Source organism: Leopardus geoffroyi, chromosome A2 (assembly GCF_018350155.1).
Source record: "Leopardus geoffroyi isolate Oge1 chromosome A2, O.geoffroyi_Oge1_pat1.0, whole genome shotgun sequence".
NCBI lineage: Eukaryota > Metazoa > Chordata > Mammalia > Carnivora > Felidae > Leopardus > Leopardus geoffroyi.
In genome coordinates this window covers 112,549,993-112,569,721 of record NC_059331.1, presented here as the reverse complement: position 1 = coordinate 112,569,721, position 19,729 = coordinate 112,549,993, and the positions used below count along the sequence as shown (strand labels likewise).

Genomic DNA, 19,729 nt, shown 5'->3' with positions numbered 1-19,729 from the left:
GATCATAAGTATTTCATGCATTGGACTGCATTGTGCAAGAGGCCATGTTTTCTCTGGTGCATTCCTTCACTCTCTCTTGCTCCAAAAAGTACACAGCTGCCAGGCAAACAAGTCTACTCTAGCCTGTTGAAGGATGAGACACATGGACCACCCACCGCTGACTACAGACGCCTGAGTGAGTCCAGCTGAGCCCAGCCCAAATTTGTACTCACAGAATGTTGAACTGAATTAGTGATTGTTATTAAAGCCACCCAATTTGAGGATGGTTTGTTATGCAGCAAAAGCCAACTGATGCAAAGGCATTTTTATCTGAATTGCCCTTTATATGAAACTACCTTATGTAAACCTTTACACATAGTTCAAACTTACTAATTCCATTTCTTCAGTAAAGTCTACTCTAACAATTTCAGATTTTTTATTAAAAAAAAAAAAAAAGAAGAACTTGCCCAATGCCACACATCTAGTAAGCGGCAGAGCCAGGACTCAGACTCAGTGTAACTTTATCACCCAAGGCTCCTTGCGTTGCACTATATGAAACTGTTTAAAAATTGAGTATATCTTGTAACAACCAAAATCGTCAACAATGGGAACCCTTTCTTGATTTTCTACTTTTTAAAGATATAAAACAATGCACACTCATTACAATAATATGTGAAAATTCACACAATTTTAAAAAGCAATTCACCCTCCAGATAACTAACACAGAATTTATACATCCAGATTCTTTTCTAATCATATAAATGTGCATATTTTCTATAAAAATCAGAGCATATGCCACAAATTACATTGTAATTTATTTCAGCAAACTACCAACTGTTGCACATTTATATTGCTCCAGGGATTCACTGATTTTGAGGAATAGAAACTAACATAATATAGAGTGTGTGCGCATGTTAGAGAAGAAGAGGTCAATGGTAAAAAAGATAGTTGCAGGGACATTTTTCTCTTTTTCTTTGGGGTCAGTGGACATAGAGTCAAAGTCACATCTAACCTTCTCTCTTCTCCTTATAGAAAAGGGGTTTTCTTAGCACATGTTTGATGACTTTGACTTGACAGGGCTTTTCATGAAACAGGGAACACCAATGCCTGACTTCCCATGTCACTTTGATCAAATTTTAGACCAAAGACAAAGGCACAGTCTATCTATAGGCCCTTGATCAAACGAAGTTTGTGGATTTGTGTGAGATGGGAGATAGGTGGGGGGAATCTCATTGTACTTGTTTCCTTCCTCCCTGCATGGTAGGTGAAACAGGTGGATTTGCTAAAGTAACTCCATTATGGTGAACATTTTTGTGTAGGCTAGATCACCTTCTCCCTCTTTCAAATCATGCAGATTGTGGATAGCAACCAACAATCAAGACAGGACTTAAAAAAAAAAAAAACAATTAAAAGGTGGAAAACAATTTTTTTTTTTTATTTTTTTAAATATTTATTTATTTTTGAGAGAGACAGAGACAGAATGCGAGTGGGCTGGGGCAGAGAGAGAGGGAGACGCAGAATCAGAAGCAGACTCCAGGCTCTGAGCTGTCAGCACAGAGCGCGATGCGGGGCTCGAACCCATGAGCCGCCAGATCATGGCCTGAGCCGAAGTCGGACGCTCAATGGACTGAGCCACCCAGGCGCCCCTAGAAAACAATTTTCAAAATCAAACAAGCAAATGTCTTACGAGCATGCAAAGGGTTATAAAACTACCCCATATTTATTTCCTATGCTTTGGCTATTTTGAGTCATAGGGGAGTTGCAGTGGTGAAGAAGACAGTTATCATGGTTCGTGCCTTAGTGAGCTTGGAGTCTTTGAAGGAAGGCCAACCGGCAACTGACATAAAATTAACATAAAAACAAGTGCTTGAAGGTAGTAATTTACAAAGATGGGGGGACCTAACTAATCCTTATGTGGGGGGCAGGGAGAGGTAGGGTGGTAGTAAACTGCAGAGGAACAGAATGCAGAATCTAAGCTAGAGTTTTCCCATATGAGAGAAACTACTGTATTCCCACCAGGTAGCAGAAACCGAGAAAAAGAGAGGGGGCAAGCTAAAAGTGAATGAATATGGGTGGTGACTAGCAGATAATGTAAAATGGGAAGTGTGATAAATCTAACTCCTGGGCTGACAGCAGATCGTAATGTGGTCTCGTAAGTAACTTAAGAGCCATATTAAGGAATCTGTATTATCCTTAGAAAAATGGGGCATGCATGGGGACAAGTCATGGTTACATTTTCGTTTCGGAGAAGGTGCTCTGAATGTCCTCTTGACCATCCACAGGCACTTCTGTAGTTTTGGAAGCGAGAGCGGAGAGAAGTATCCCAACAGACTGATGTTTCCACTTTGGACCCCACAAGCCTTGGGGCTGATTTGATATTTGAGGGTACAAGAGAGGCTCCAAGGTTGACAGCTGGACTGAGCCATTTGGAAAATGGTGGTAAGATTTCCTGAGTTAGTTATTACACAATGAAGAGAGAAGCGGGATGAGAGAGATGATGGTTTTATTTTCAGATGTATTGTATTTGAGGCATCTGGGCTGCTTTTTAGGATTGAGTGTCCTGCAGAAAATATACTCCCTAAATATATTAAAATTTATTACTGTACTGTCCACGCTTATAAAATTTACCAAACCACGTTACTACGGGAAATTATCAAAGCGTGAATCCCTGGTATACCTACATACTAACTCTACCGAGGACATTCGCGAAAACGTAGGTTTGCCAGCCCTGCCTTGGAGCACGTTCCAATTCGCTCAGGCTCCTAGCTACCCAGTCGAAAGAGCGGTTGCCCTCTGCTGGTCGCAAGTGCGTAATGCATCTGAAGGAGAGAAATTTCCTAGGGGCGTGCCAGCTGGCGGATGACGGAGAAACCCGGCGTCCGGAGATAGGCGGTTTTGCCTGCGTCAGCGGCGCGCGCCGCGGGAAACCTGACAGGCCGCATGGCTGCGGGTTGTTCAGAGGCTCCGCCGCCGAAGGCGGCCTCTGAGGGACCAGTGGCGGGACCGGCCGGCGTCCTGCCCTGCCTAGAGCTGCCAACTTACGCTGCCGCGTGTGCGCTGGTGAATAGCCGCTACTCCTGCCTGGTGGCGGGGCCGCACCGAAGACACATCGCGCTTTCGCCGCGCTACCTTAACAGGAAACGCACCGGTATCCGAGAACAGCTCGATGCGGAACTCCTGCGCTACTCCGAGAGGTATCAGTCTCTCCGTCTTTTCCTCCGCGGAGCGGATAACGCCATGACGTAGCTTGCCCCCCTTTCTTTTAGGCGCGGGGAGCGGGGGGGTTGCTGGTGGACGTGCTGATGGCGTCGCAGAAAAGGGGTGAACGGGAGAGAACGCGCCGGCCACTCGAGCTTATACTCGAGACGTTATGGAGTTTCCAACTAGCCGAAATTTCCAGTGTGTGCCTAGTCGGGATCTGTTCTTACCGTTTCATGGACAAGAAGGGAAGCGTGAAGGTGACGTGAATTGTGCGGGCGGAGCCGGTGGGGAAGCTTGTTTTAGAACTGGCGTGTATGGGTAAGAATAGATCAGGGGTCTGGAGACCCGGTAAGCCAGTTCTGTGTTTTCCCATTTGACAGTGGGAGTTTCGAATGCATTACTTCAACATATTGTCTCTCATTCTGTAGAAAATTGTACATATTAGTACAGTCTTTTGTTTGTAAACCGTGACGAAGTTTCTGGTTTTTATTTTGGCCCTGGTATTTTCCTTGGGTTCTCTTCTCGTGGGCCTGATCACGGATGAGAGAAGCAATATTTCTGTTTTGTTTTTAAGAGCAGTTTATTAAGTCTTAATTGGAGTGAAAAAAAACTTTGTGGTGCATTTAAGTTAATATATTCAATAGAAACTTGGAGACTCTTGGATTTGCGAGAGTGGAGGGTCAGAGGGAGGGGGCATATGTACGTTAATACTACTAAAGACTACTTTGTCTCGAAAGCAAGGGTTCTAAAACTAGGGTGAGTGGAATCCCTAGGGATTCCTTGTTGCTCTTAAGGAATTTCATGACCCTCCCTCCTCCCTTCTGGGAAATTTCCTTTCAGTTTTCTTGGGCAAAGTACCCAAAGTGTTCACTTTCTCAAGGGATCCTGAACAGGTTAAGGAATCAAGCAGGTCTAGAATGTACAGCTTACTCCAAACACCTACACCTACACCCACACCCACTTTTGTGCCTATTTTGTACATAAGGGACTTGGGATTAAAAACAAAAACAAAAACAAAAAACCAAGATCCCTGTTTGAAGAAACTGTAATCTCTAGTAAAGATACAAATGTAAGACAGGTAAATCCAATGAAGTGTTAACATTTGCCAGAAACAAAGTAAATTATACGGAAAGAGTAGTGAATTTGATATTAGGACCTTTTTTGAGAACAACTTAATAGGAGAAAGGTTCTTTGTGATGGTAGTATTCAAGGGAAAAGGTGTGGCATAAACAAATGGATAGTAGATATAAAATAGACTGGTTTGGTCAGAGAATTGTAAGTACTATATAATTGGAGTAAGGTTTATTTTAGGGGAAGGACATTGTGTGCAGTTGGAGAGAGGAGGGCAAAGACAGCTTGGGGGACAACTCAGGATGACCATTTTGCTTTTTTCCTCCTGTCTACTAGGTCTTTGTTTTTTAACCTTTTTCTGTTTGCTTAAGCAGACTTAGCACTTCATCCTTTCAGTGTGCCCTCCAACTCCGAAACTTGGTGCAGTCTGGAGACAGTAGTACGAATCTGTGATCTCCGGGACATAATCAGACACACAGTTCAAGAAACCACACTTGGTAGCATTAGCTGATGGCTTAAGGAAGGTGAGACTGTAGACATGGAGACCAACTAAGAGACTGTTACAGTTGTCCAAGAGAAAAATGATAAGAGAGTATGGGTTTGAGAGACTTAAGGATATAAATATGGTCATAAAATCTGGGAAGAGGCAACTGTTTGATGTATTTTACCACTTAGTGTAACCAATCAGTGCCTCCACTTGACAGGCTAGGGGGAAGCCACCTGAAGTGTCTCCTGTCAGAGCCCTTATACCAGAGATACAAGGAACCAGTTGAACATAATTTTTGTAACCAAACGATACAGTGTGACGATGTGGAGCAGGTTGCGCTCTGAGCAGATCAAGACTGCGCACTCTACACCCTCCTCCCCCACCCCCACCGTTACTTGTGGGCTGTGGTTAAGACTCTGGCTTACTCAGTGCTGATAAAGCAGCACACATTAACTGTGTATTTCTAAGTAGGGACAGAACATGGAACATACCAACAATTGTAATGTCAGTCAACCACTTATGTATAGTTAGATTTACAGATTTCGGGGCCATCCTATAGAATCAGGAGGACTTGCTTCTCTTTTTGTAAGAAACAAGGAAAAGAGAGTGTTGGAAGGTGGAGGATGCACAACAAAGTATCCCCTAAACTAAGAAGGCACTTTGAGATTAGAAAACGAAGCAGGTGACTCCATACAGTTTACACAGAGTTTTATTCAGGGTAACTTACTGACCCGGGGGATTGGGCAGGTGATGATCCAAGTAGCTGCACAGCTGTTCTTCACAAAGTCTAGGCCTCAGTCCACAGATTTTATAGAGTGTGAAGGGGTGTGCAGAGGGCACTGTGGTGAGGTCACAGGGTTTAACACTTAACAGACCCTGTGGCACCACATGTACTCCAAATGATGGGGGAGGAAAGTACATTATCTCTACTAGTTATCTAAACAACTTTAGGGAAGATCACAACAAGCCTTCCCATATTCTGGTCAGGGCATACCTAAACCTCCAGGGGGCCCGGGACATGTAGCCCTGAGGGAGGTGATGGCCTGGACGTGAACAGGATGGAGGGTCCAACTTGGAGTCAGTATTGTCAGCATTGGTATGCTTTACCCGCAACATGTTTATGGCCCGTGCAGTCTTTACGTGACATTCTTCCATGATGGCCCAAGAGCAAGATGTTGCGAGTTAGTTGGCTCGCATACCTATGTCACAGCAGTAATATAAATGGCCACATGAGGTTAATATACCTATAAAAGAAAACATTTAGTAGTTCCCCAGTGACTTGGTAAAGAGGTGAGTCATCAAGTGAAGGTATCACCAGAAGAGATCCTCTCCAAAGACCCAGCCTCGAAGTGATTGTGAATTTGACCTTAAGTTATGGCTCACAAGAGGGAGATGCTTCCTGAGGCAACAGGGACAGAGGGACATCAGCAGTGCCAGGCTGGGGCAGTAGGACAGATGTTTCAAAGTGAGTAGACATGGCAAATCTTCATTTAGCAACAACACAGTAGCCGTTTGGTCTCCATAGCAACCTGACTTTTCATCATTCCTCACTCTTGAGTGATAGGGACGACTCCAGCTACTTCCTGCTGAAAGGGGCATAGATCAGGATTCAAGGAGTGAAACTGTTTTTCATCCAGTTATAGGTAGCCCCTGGTATTACATTGAGCCCTTTATCCTTCATAGAGCCATTTTTTTGGAACTCTAATGTGTAGTCTTCGCTTCTTATTACACATTTCATAATGAAGTAAATCAGGTCAGTTCAGTTAAACAGTTGTCTCATGGCTTTCAGTCAGGCCTATAGTGTGTAAGTAGTCAGGCAGAAAATTATCCAAATAATCAAGGAAATCATTAGAAGTCAGGATCCAGCTAGTATGGTAAACAAGAAACACGCAAGGACAATTACAACTAGAATCTTACACCCATAGAGGTATGTTACTGAAACATAGTTTTTTCTCTCCAAAATCACCCTCATTTCCATCAACAATAGCCAAAATAAGACTAATATGTTTGTAAAACAAGTCCATTTTTCACAAATTTGGCCCAAATATTTTTGTAAGTACAGCAAGAATAGTAACTGGCCTTACATGTTCTCTCAGATCTGCTTTGCTGGAACTTTTTTTTCATAAGGAATTTCAGATCGAGCTTTTGAAAGCCTTTCAAGGCAAAGAGCCAAACCAAATACTTGCCATCAGACTCGCTTGTAATAACTAAAGAAATGAAATACTCCCTCGCTTTTCGGGGTCCCCCAAATATCCTGAGGTTCCTGAGCCTGCCAGGAAGTGACCTTCCTTAACCTCGTAAGGCTCCAGGAACCTTGTAAGCATGGTACCAGCCAGGGCAGTTATTCTAGGGGGCTTTCTTGGCACCATAAAGTCAACCCTAGTTCCTTAGCTTTCTGGTCATATCTGAGTCTGCATGTCTTTCTCAAATGTGACATTCTAGTCAAAGCCATGGTAATAGAATCAATTTCTCTAATGGTGACCTGTTACAAGAAATTCTTACTGAATTTATGCAAATAACTTAAGTGCCATGAGGGTAAGAATACTCACCAAGAGTTTGTGAATTCAGGAGGGATCAGGTAGGGGGAAAAAGATAAAATGTTTTTTAAAATCCCGAAGAGCAAACATTAGATAACCAGTGATGTTTCAAACGAGTCATAAAAACTGTAATAATCTTCCTTGATTCCTTTAGTCATGTTATTCTTGTTCAGTTTGAGTATGGTTTTCCCGTTCCCAGAAATTCTTATTTGGCTTAGTTTTATTATCTTAAGGGTATCACAAACCTGTGTTTGTCAAGAGTCCTCTCTATGAATGTCCTTGAAGGTGAAACACATTTGTAGGAGTACAAATCAGAACAGTAACTGTAAATAACAAAGGGCTCAAAAATGAGCATGGTTAAAGATGTGATGAGAGTTCATTATAGTGTAATGAACATTATAGTTGATAAGGAAATTTGGTTACTTCTGGGATAGACAATACTTCAATACTTAGAATTACAAGCAATGATTATTGGGATTTGGGGATTTCATGGCATTCACTTATGCAGTAGAACCTTAAAAGGTTTCTGACAATGCTTCCCATGTAGTTTAACATACCATAATAAATAAGCCTGATTAGTTAAAAAGACTTAATTTAGAATTTGAATTTTGGGAAATTTGTTAAAAATATCAAAGTTTTAAAGCACATGCCGAATGGTGCGCCTGGGTGGCTCAGTTGGTTAAATGTCTGACTTTGGCTCGGGTTATGATCTCCGTCAGGTTCCTGAGTTCAAGCCCTGCGTCAGGCTCTGTGCTGACAGCTAAGAGCCTGGAGCGTGCTTTGGATTCCATGTCTCCCTCTCTCTCTACCCCTCCCTTGCCCATGCTCTGTCTCTCTCTCTCTCTCTCTCTCTCTCTCTCTCTCTCAAAAATAAATAAACAGGGGTGCTGGGTGGCTCAGTTGGTTAAGCGTCCAACTGTGGCTCAGGTCACGGTCTCACGGTTCATGAGGTCTAGCCCTGTGTTGGGCTCTGTTCACAGCTCAGAGACTGGAGCCTGCTTTGGATTCTGTGTCTCCCTCTCTCTCTGCCCCTCCCCCTCTCATTCTCTCTCTCTCTCTCTCTCTCTCTCTCTCTCAAAAATGAATAAATGATTAAAAATATTTTTTTAAAGCACACTCTTAAGAAGAAACACAAATCATTAAAAACGTAAAACTTATTTAACCTAGGTGGCAATAAGAGATTCTAAAGGCATATACAGAAGGTTACGTAGTTGTTAGCAAAACTTAGCTCTTTTAGTATTGATGAGATTTAAATTTATTAAGTAAAGACCTGATAGCAAACTTCGTATTTTCAGGGCAGATAAAGGAAAAACCTTGTACTTTTTTCTGTCAAAAACAGACCAATATTCCAGGATAATCCTCATTTCAACAGAGAGAAAAACCAAACTCCAATCATGAACCAGTATATTTTTAAAACTCATTAATTCCAGTCTTTGTCCTGACCACACATTCTTTAGCAAAGATTTCTTTTTCACAGACTTTATACAACTTTTTTTTTTTTAAACATTCATATTTTCTCCAGTTTTCCCTTTCTAAACCAGTCTCATTTTAGGTCAAATTCCTTTCTTTTCCCTCAACAAAAATGTATTCCCATTTCTCAGAATTTTCTTAACAAAAACACATATCTTATTTTCCTTGCGCACAGGGTGCTTCCTTCATTATTTCCAGTAGTCTTAATGACATTTGTTAGAATTCTTAATGCTTAGAAACTACTTTCTAGTGAAAACTAAATAGTAAGCAATATTAGTTTCAGGTTTACCATAGTGATTTGAGAGGTCTACATATTACTAAATACTCATCCTGATAAGTTCACTCTTAATTCCCTTTATCTATTTCACCCATCCCCTTCACCTACCTCCCCTGTGGTAACCGTCAGTTCTCAGTAGTTGAGTCTGTTTTTTGGTCTGTCTCTTTTCTTCTTTGTTCATTTGTTTCTCAAATTCTGCATATGAGTGAAATCATATGGTATTTGTCTCTCTCTAACTTATTTCACTTACCATTATCCTCTCTAGATCTATCCATGTTGTTGCAAGTGGCAAGATTTCATTCTTTTTCGTGGCTGAATAATACTCCATTGAGTATATATACCACTTCTTTAACAGTTTACCTATTGGTGAACACTCAAGACTACTTGCGCAATTTGGCTGTCATCAGTCATGATGCAGTAAACACATGGGTGCATGTATCTTTTCACATTACTGTTTTTGTATTCTTTGGGTAAACACCCATTGGTAGAAATACCAAATCATGTCGTAATTCTGTTTTTAAATTTTTAAGCAACTTCCATACTGTTTTCCATAGTGGCTGCACCAGTTTGATTTCCAACAAAGGTGTGTGAGGGTTCCTTTTCTTCCACATCCTATCCAACACTTGTTTCCTATATTTTTTATTATGGCCGTTGGGATGACAAGTGTGAAGTGATATGCTACTGTTGGTTTGATTTGCATTTCCTTGATGATGAGTGATGTTGAGCATATTTTTATGTGTCTGTTGGCCATCTCTGTATCTTCTTTGGAAAAATGTCTCTTCATACCTTCTTCCCATTTTTTAATTGGATTATTTGTCTTTTTTATGTAAAGTTATATAAATTCTTTATGTATTTTGGATATGAACCCTTCATCTGGTATGCCATTAGCAAATAACTTTTCCCATTCCATAGATTGGCTTTAGTTTTGTTGATTGTTTCCCTTGCTCTGCAGAAGCTTTTTTTTTTTAATATATGAAATTTATTGTCAAATTGGTTTCCATACAACACCTAGTGTTCATCCCAAAAGATGCCCTCTTCAATACCCATCACCCACCCTCCCCTCCCTCCCACCCCCCATCAGCCCTCAGTTTATTCTCAGTTTTTAAGAGTCTATTATGCTTTGGTTCTCTCCCACTCTAACCTCTTTTTTTTTTTTCCTTCCCCTCCCCCACAGGTTCCTGTTAAGTTTCTCAGGATCTACATAAGAGTGAACACATGGTATCTGTCTTTCTCTGTATGGCTTATTTTACTTAGCATCACACTTTCCAGTTCCATCCACGTTGCTACAAAGGGCCATATTTCATTCTTTCTCATTGCCACGTAGTACTCCATTGTGTATATAAACCCCAATTTCTTTATCCATTCATCAATTGATGGACATTTAGGCTCTTTCCATAATTTGGCTGTTGTTGAGAGTGCTGCTATAAACATTGGGGTACAAGTGTCCCCATGCATCAGTACTCCTGTATCCCTTGGGTAAATTCCTAGCAGTGCTACTGCTGGGTCATAGGGTAGGTCTATTTTTAAATTTTTGAGGAACCTCCACAATGTTTTCCAGAGCATCTGCACCAGTTTGCATTCCCACCAACAGTGCAAGAGGGTTCCCGTTTCTCCACATCCTCTCCAGCATCTATAGTCTCCTGATTTGTTCATTTTGGCCACTCTGACTGGCATGAGGTGATATCTGAGTGTCGTTTTGATTTGTATTTCCCTGATGAGGAGCGACGTTGAGCATCTTTTCATGTGCCTGTTAGCCATCCGGATGTCTTCTTTAGAGAAGTGTCTATTCATGTTTTCTGCCCATTTCTTTACTGGATTATTTGTTTTTCGGGTGTGAGCTCTTTATAGATTTTGGATACTACCCCTTTGTCTGATATGTCATTTGCAAATATTTTCTCATTCCATTGGTTGCCTTTTAGTTTTGTTGATTGTTTCCTTTGCTGTGCAGAAGCTTTTTATCTTCATGAGGTCCCAATAGTTCATTTTTGCTTTTAATTCCCTTGCCTTTGGGGATGTGCCGAGTAAGAAATTGCTACGGCTGAGGTCAGAGAGGTCTTTTCCTGCTTTCTCCTCTAGGGTTTTGATGGTTTCCTGTCTCACATTCAGGTCCTTTATCCATTTTGAGTTTATTTTTGTGAATGGTGTAAGAAAGTGGTCTAGTTTCATCCTTCTGCATGTTGCTGTCCAGTTCTCCCAGCACCATTTGTTAAAGAGACTGTCTTTTTTCCATTGGATATTCTTTCCTGCTTTGTCAAAGATTAGTTGGTCATACATTTGTGGGTCTAGTTCTGTGGTTTCTATTCTATTCCCTTGGTCTATGTGTCTGTTTTTGTGCCAATATCATGCTGTCTTGATGATTATAGCTTTGTAGTAGAGGCTAAAGTCTGGGATTGTGATGCCTCCTGCTTTGGTCTTCTTCAAAATTACTTTGGCTATTCGGGGCCTTTTGTGGTTCCATATGAATTTTAGAATTGCTTGTTCTAGCTTCGAGAAGAATGCTGGTGAAATTGTGATTGGGATTGCATTGAATGTGTAGATAGCTTTGGGTAGTATTGACATTTTGACAATATTTATTTTTTCAACCCATGAGCACGGAATGTTTTCCATTTCATTATAACTTCTTCAATTTCCTTCATAAGCTTTCTATAGTTTTCAGCATACAGATCTTTTACATCTTTGGTTAGATTTATTCCTAGGTATTTTATGCCTCTTGGTGCAATTGTGAATGGGATCAGTTTCTTTATTTGTCTTTCTGTTGCTTCATTATTAGTGTATAAGAATGCAACTGATTTCTGTACATTGATTTTGTATCCTGCAACTTTGCTGAATTCATGTATCAGTTCTAGCAGACTTTTGGTGGAGTCTGTCGAGTTTTCCATGTATAATACCATGTCATCTGCAAAAAGTGAAAGCTTGACTTCATCTTTGCCAATTTTGATTCCTTTGATTTCCTTTTGTTGTCTGACTGCTGATGCTAGAACTTCCAACACTATGTTAAACAACAGTGGTGAGAGTGGACATCCCTGTCATGTTCCTGATCTCAGGGAAAAAGCTCTCAGTTTTTCCCCATTGAGGATGATGTTAGCTGTGGGCTTTTCATAAATGGCTTTTATGATGTTTAACTATGTTCCTTCTATCCCGACTTTCTTGAGGGTTTTTGTTAAGAAAGTTGCTGAATTTTGTCAAATGCTTTTTCTGCATCGATTGACAGGATCATATGGTTCTTCTCTTTTTTTTTTGTTAATGTGATGTATCACGTTGATTGATTTGCGAATGTTGAACCAGCCCTGCATCCCAGGAATGAATCCCACTTGATCATGGTGAATAATTCTTTTTATATGCTGTTGAATTCAATTTGCTAGTATCTTATTGAGAATTTTTGCATCCATATTCATCAGGGATATTGGTCTGTAGTTCCCTTTTTTTACTGGGTCTCTGTCTGGTTTAGGAATCAAAGTAATACTGGCTTCATAGAATGAGTCTGGAAGTTTTCTTTCCCTTTCTATTTTTTGGAATAACTTGAGAAGGATAGGTATTATCTCTGCTTTAAACGTCTGGTAGAACTCCCTTGGGAAGCCTTCTGGTCCTGGAGTCTTATTTGTTGGGAGATTTTTGATGACTGATTCAATTTCTTCGCTGGTTATGGGTCTGTTCAGGCTTTCTATTTCCTCCTGGTTGAGTTTTGGAAGCGTGTGGGTGTTTAGCAATTTGTCCATTTCTTCCAGGTTGTCCAGTTTGTTAGCATATAATTTTTCATAGTATTCCCTGATAATTGCTTGTATCTCTGATGGGTTGGTTGTAATAATTCCATTTTCATTCATGATTTTATCTATTTGGGTCATCTTTCTTTTCTTTTTGAGAAGCCTGGCTAGAGGTTTATCAATTTTGTTTATTTTTTCAAAAAACCAACTCTGGTTTCATTGATCTGCTCTACAGTTTTTTAGAGAGGACAGCAGAAAATCTATTGCTACAGAGATCAAGGGACTAAGGAACAGACAGGAGGAGCTAAAAAATGCTATAAGTGAGCTGCAAAATAAAATGGAGACAACCACAGCTCAGATTGAAGAGGCAGAGGAGAGAATAGGTGAACTAGAAGATAAAATTATGGAAAGAGGAAGCTGAGAAAAAAAATCCAGTAGTATGAGGGGAAAATTAGAGAACTAAGTGATGCACTAAAGAGAAATAATCTACGCATAATTGGTATTCCAGAGGAGGAAGACAGAGGGAAAGGTGCTGAAGATGTACTTGAAGGAATAATAGCTGAGAACTTCCCTGATCTGGGGGAGGAAAAAGGCACTGAAATCCAAGAGGCACAGAGAACTCCCTTCAGACGTAACTTGAATCGATATTCTGCATGACATATCATAATGAAACTGGCAAAATGCAAGGATAAAGAGAAAATTCTGAAAGCAGCTAGGGATAAACATGCTCTAACATATAAGGGGAGACCAATAAGACTCCTGACCGATCTCTCTACTGAAACTTCTTGGCAGGCCAGAAAGGAATGGCAGGAAATCTTCAATGTGATGAGCAGAAAAAATATGCAGCCGAGAATCCTTTACCCAGCACGTTTGTCATTTAGAATAGAAGGAGAGATAAAGGTCTTCCCAAACAAACAAAAACTAAAGGAATTCGTCACCACTAAACCAGCCCTACAAGAGATCCTAAGGGGGATCCTGTGAGACAAAGTACCAGAGACATCACTACAAGCACGGAACCTACAGACATCACGGTGACTCTAAACTCATATCTTTCTATAATAACACTGAATGTAAATGGACTAAATGCACCAACCAAAAGACGTAGGGTATCAGAATGGATAAAAAAACAAGACCCGTCTATTTGCTGTCTACAGGAGACTCATTTTAGACCTAAGGACACCTTCAGATTGAAAGTGAGGGGATGGAGAACTATTTATCATGCTACTGGAAGTCAAAAGAGAGCTGGAGTGGCCATACCTATATCAGACAAACTAGACTTTAAATTAAAGGCTGTAACAAGAGATGAAGGAGGACATTATATAATAATTACAGGGCCTATCCATCAGGAAGAGCTAACAATTATAAATGTCTATATGCTGAATACGGGAGCCTCCAAATACATAAAACAATTACAAACATAAGCAACCTTATTGATAAGAATGTGGTCATTGCAGGGGACTTTAACACCCCACTTACAGAAATGGATAGATCATCTAGACACACGGTCATTAAAGAAACAAGGGCCCTGAATGAGACATTGGATCAGATGGACTTGACAGATATATTTAGAACTCTGCATCCCAAAGCAACAGACTATACTTTCCTCTCGAGTGCACATGGAACATTCTCCAAGATAGATCGCATACTGGGTCACAAAATAGCCCTTCATAATTATACAAGAATTGAGATCATACCATGCATACTTTAAGACCACAATGCTATGAAGCTTGAAATCAACCACAAGAAAAAATCTGGAAAACCTCCAAAAGCATGGAGGTTAAAGAACACCCTACTAAAGAATGAGTGGGTCAACCAGGCAATTAGAGAAGAAATTAAAAAATATATGGAAACAAATGAAAATGAAAATACAACAATCCAAACGCTTTGGGATGCAGCGAAGGCAGTCCTGAGAGGAAAATACATTGCAATCCAGGCCTATCTCAAGAAACAAGAAAAATCCCAAATACTAAATCTAACGGCACACCTAAAGGAAATAGAAGCAGAACAGCAAAGACAGCCTAAACCCAGCAGAAGAAGAGAAATAATAAAGATCAGAGCAGAAATAAACAATATAGAATGCGGAAGCTTTTGAGTTTGATGTAGTCTCAGTAGTTTATTTTTGCTTTTGTTTGCCTTGCCTTGGGAGACATATAGAGAAAAATGTTGCTAGGGTTGATGCCTGAAAAATGACTCCCTGTGCACTTCTCTAGGATTTTTATGGTTTCAAGTCTCACATTTTGGTCCTTAATCCATTTTGAGTTTGTGTGTATGGTTTAAGAAAGTGGACCAATTTCATTGTTTCACATGTAGTTGTCTGGTTTTCCCAACACCATTTGTTGAAGAGACTGTTTTTTTTCCCCATTGTATATTTTTGCCTCCTTTATTTAAGATTAATTGACCATATTATCATGAGTTTGTTTCTAGGGTATCTATTCTGTTCCTTTGATCTTATGGGTGTGTGTTTTTTTGTGCCACTACCATACTGTTTTGATTACTGTAGTTTTGTAGTATAACTTGAAATCTAGGATTGTGGTACCTCCAGTTGTGTTTTTCTTTTTCAAGATTGCTTTGGCTGTTTGGGGTCATTTGTGATTCCATGGAAATTTTAGAATTGTTTGTTATAGTTCTGTAAAAAAATTCTGTTGGGATTTTGATAGGGATTGCATTAAATTTATAGATTGCTTTGGATACTATGGACATTTTAACAATATTGATTCTTTCAGTCTGTGAGCGTGGAATGTCTTTCCACTTGTGTTGGCTTCAATTTCTTTCATCAATGTTTTTATTAAAAAAATTTTTTTTTTAATGTTTATTTTTGATAGAAACAAAGTGCAAGCAGGAGTGGGGCAGAGAGAGAGGGAGACAGAATCCGAAGCAAGCTCCAGGCTCTGAGTTGTCAGCACAGAGCCCAATGCAGGGCTCAAACTCACAAACTGTGAGATTATGACCTGAGCCAAAGTTGGACACTTAACCGATTGAACCACCCAGGCTCCCCTTTCATCAATGTTTTATAGTCTTCAGAGTACAGGTATTTCATCTCCTTGGTTAAGTTTATTCCTAGTTTATTCATTATTTATGGTGCAATCATAAGTGGGATTGTTTTCTTAATGTCTTTATGTTACTTCATTATTAGTGTATGGAAACAAAACAGGTTCTATATATTGATTTTGTATACTGTGACCTTACTAAATTCATTTATCAGTTCTAGTAGGTTTTTGGTGGAGTGTTTCAGGTTTTCTGTATATAGTATCATGTACAAATGGTGAAATTTTTGCCTCTTTCTTACCAATTTGGATGCCTTTTATTTCTTTTCATTGTCTGATTGCTATGGCTAGCACTTCCAGAACAAAGTAGTGATAGCAGACATCTTTGTCTTGTTCCTGATCTTAGTGGGAAAGTTCTTGGTTTTTCACCATTAAGTATGATGTTAGCTGTGGGTTTTTCTTATATGGCCTTTGTTATGTTAAGGTATGTTCCCTCTAACCTACTTTGTTCGGGTTTTTCCTCATGCGTGGATGTGGCACTTTGTTAAATGCCTTTTCTGCATTATTTGAAATGATAGCATTTTTATCCTTCCTCTTTTTGATGGGGTTATCACACTGACTTGTAAATACTGAATCTTTTGATCGTGGTGAATAAATTTTTTTTTTTTTTTAATTTTTTTTTTTCAACGTTTATTTATTTTTTGGGGGACAGAGAGAGACAGAGCATGAACGGGGGAGTGGCAGAGAGAGAGGGAGACACAGAATCGGAAACAGGCTCCAGGCTCTGAGCCATCAGCCCAGAGCCTGACGCGGGGCTCGAACTCACGGACCGCGAGATCGTGACCTGGCTGAAGTCGGACGCCTAACCGACTGCGCCACCCAGGCGCCCCATGGTGAATAAATTTTTTAAAAGTATTGATGTATTCACTTTGCTAATATTTTGTTGAGGGATTTTGCATTTTTGTCTTCTTTAAATGTTTGATGGAATTCACCTGTGAAGCCATTTGGTCCTGGACTTTCGTTTGTTGGGAGTTTTTTAGATTATTCATTCAGTTTCATTGCTGGTAATCAATCTGTTCAAATTTTCTACTTCTTTGTTGAGTTTTGGGCAGTTATATGTTTCTAGGAGGTTACCTATTTCTTCTAGGTTGTCTAATTTGTTGGCATACAGTTTTAAGTAATCTCTTAAAATCTTTTGTATTTCTGTGATGTTGGTATTTCCCTTTCAATTCTGATTTTGAGTTCTCTTTTTGTCTCTCTCTTGATGAGTGTGGCTAAAGGTTTATCAATTTTGTTGATCCTGTTAATGAACCAGGTCTCGGTTTCATTTGTTCCATTTTTTTTTTAATTTCTCTTTTGTTTGTTTTTGCTCTAAACTTTATTATTTCCTTCCTGCTACCAGTTTGGGGTTATGTTTGTTTTTTTTCTAGCTCCTTTGGGTTTAAGATTAGGTTGTTTGAGATTTTTTTCTTGTTTCTTGAGGTAGGCCTGTATTTCTATAAACTTCTCTCTTAGAACACCTTTTACAGCATCCAAAAACGTTTTGGACCGTTGTATTTTCATTTTAATTGATCTCCATGTATTTTTTTATTTCTTTGATTTCTTGGCTGACCCATTCACAGTTTAGTAGCCTCTTATGTAGTTTCCATGCATTTGTGTTCTTTTTAGGTTTTTTCTTGTGGTTGATTTCTACTTTGATAGCATTAAGGTTGGAAAAGATTCATAATGTGACTTCAGTCTTTTTTAATTTGTTGAGTCTTGTTTTGTGGGCTAACATATCTCTTTTGGAGAACTCTCCGTGTGCATTTGAAAAGAATGTGTATTCCCTGTTACAGGATTGAATGTTCTGAATAGATCCAAAAGATATATCTGTTCTAATGTGTCATTCAGAGCCACTGTTTTCTTGTTGATTTTCTGTTTGGATAATGGAGGTGGGGTGGTAAAGACCTCTACAATTATCGTATTATTATATTACTATTGATTACTTCCTTTATGTTTGTTATTATGTTTAGTGGTGATGAATTTCTTTCACTTAGGTTGGGAAAGTCTATCTCTCCTTTTATTCGGAATGATAGCCTTGCTGGATAGAGTATCCTTGTTGCAGGTTTTCTCTTAACAGCATTTTTAATGTATCAAGCCACTCCCTTCTGGTCTAAAGGGTTTCTGCTGAAAAACCCTCTGTTAGCCTTATGAAGTTTCTTGTGTATAACTTTTCTTTTCTCTTGCTGCTTTTTACATTCTCTCTTTATCATTACTTTTTGCCATTTTAATTACTGCGTGTCTTGGTATGGACATCTTTGGTTTGCTTTTGTTACGGGCTCTCTCTGCCTCCTGGATCTGGTTGTCTGTTTCCTTCCCCAGATTCAGAAAGTTTTCAGCTATTACTTCTTTTTGCTCCCTATGTCTCACTTCTTCTGGGATCCTTACAATGCAAATGTTATTATGCTTGATAGTGTCCTGAGTTCCTTTAATCTATTTTCAGTTTTTATTATCCATTTCACTCCTGTTCCATCTTGATGGCTTTCCATCATGCTTTCCTGTAGATCACTGACCCATTCTATTTTCTCTAGCTGTTATTTATTCCCTGTAATGTATTTTTAATTTTAGTTACTGAGTTCTTCATGTCTAATTGTTTTTTTATTTTTTTTTTGAAATATTATTGTCAAATTGGCTTACATACAACACCCAGTGCTCATCCCAACAAGTGCCCTCCTCAATGCCCATCACCTACTTTCCCCTCTCCCCACCCCCCATCAACCCTCAGTTTATTCTCTGTAACTAAGAGTTTCTTATGGTTTGCCTCCCTCCCTCTCTGTTTATAACTATTTTTTTCCCCTTCCCTTCCTCCATGGTCTTCTGTTGAGTTTCTCAAGATCCACATTTGAGTGAAAACATATGGTATCTGTCTTTCTCTGACTTATTTCACTTAGCATAATACTTCCAGTTCCATCCATGTTGCTGCAAATGGCATGATTTCATTCCTTGTCATTGCTAAGTAGTATTCCATTGTGTATATAAACCACATCTTCTTTAGCCATTCATCAGTTGATGGACATTTGGGTTCTTTCCATAATTTGGCTATTGTCGAAAGTGCTGCTATAAACATTGGGGTACATGTGCCCCAATACATCAGCACTCCTGTATCCCTTGGGTAAGTTCTTAGCAGTGCTATTGCTGGGTCATAGGGTAGTGCTATTTTTATTTTTTTTGAGGAACCTCCACACTGTTTTCCAGAGCAGCTGCACCAGTTTGCATTCCTACCAACAGTGCAAGAGGGTTCCCATTTCTCCACATCCTCGGCAGCATCTGTAGTTTCCTGATTTGTTGATTTTAGCCACTCTGACCAGTGTGAGGTGGTATCTCAGTGTGGCTTTGATTTGTATTTTCCTGGTGATGAGTGACATTGAGCATCGTTTCATGTGTCTGTTGGCCTTCTGGATGTCTTCTTTGGAAAAGTGTCTATTCATATCTTCTGCCCACTTCTTCACTGGATTATTTGTTTTTCAGGTGTGGAGTTTGGTGAGTTCTTTATAGATTTTGGATACTAGCCCTTTATCCAGTATGTCATTTGCAAATATCTTTTCCCATTCTGTCAACTGCCTTTAAGTTTTGTTGTTTTCTTTGCAGTGCAGAAGCTTTTTATCTTGATGAGGTCCCAATAGTTCATTTTTGCTTTTAATTCCCTTGCCTTTGGAGATGCCTTAAGTAAGAAACTGCTGTGACTGAGGTCAGAGAGGTTGTTGCCTGCCTTCTCCTCCAGGGTTTTGATGATTTCCTGTCGCATATTTAGGTCTTTGATCCATTTTGAGTTTATTTTTGTGTATGGTGTAAGCAGGTGGTCTAGTTTCATTCTTCTGCATGTTGCTTTCCAGTTCTCCCAGCACTATGTGCTAAAGAGACCGTCTTTTTTCCATTGGATCCTCTTTGCTGCTTTGTCAAAGATTAGTTGGCCATACTTCTGTGGGTCCAATCTGGGTTCTGTATTCTATTCCATTGGTCTCTGTATCTTTTTTTTGTGCCAA

General features: G+C 39.7%; 1 protein-coding gene across 1 annotated transcript in view; it reads left to right on the top strand.

Annotated features, from left to right (window-relative positions):
* Nucleotides 1–2,879: 2,879 nt before the first annotated feature.
* Nucleotides 2,880–19,729, top strand: part of POLR1F (RNA polymerase I subunit F) — a 32,040-nt gene continuing 15,190 nt past the window's right edge. The window contains exon 1 of the mRNA XM_045495034.1: nucleotides 2,880–3,173. Within this exon, the coding sequence (XP_045350990.1) occupies nucleotides 2,920–3,173 (254 nt within the window). The 5' untranslated portion in view covers nucleotides 2,880–2,919. The remainder of the gene's footprint in view (nucleotides 3,174–19,729) is intronic.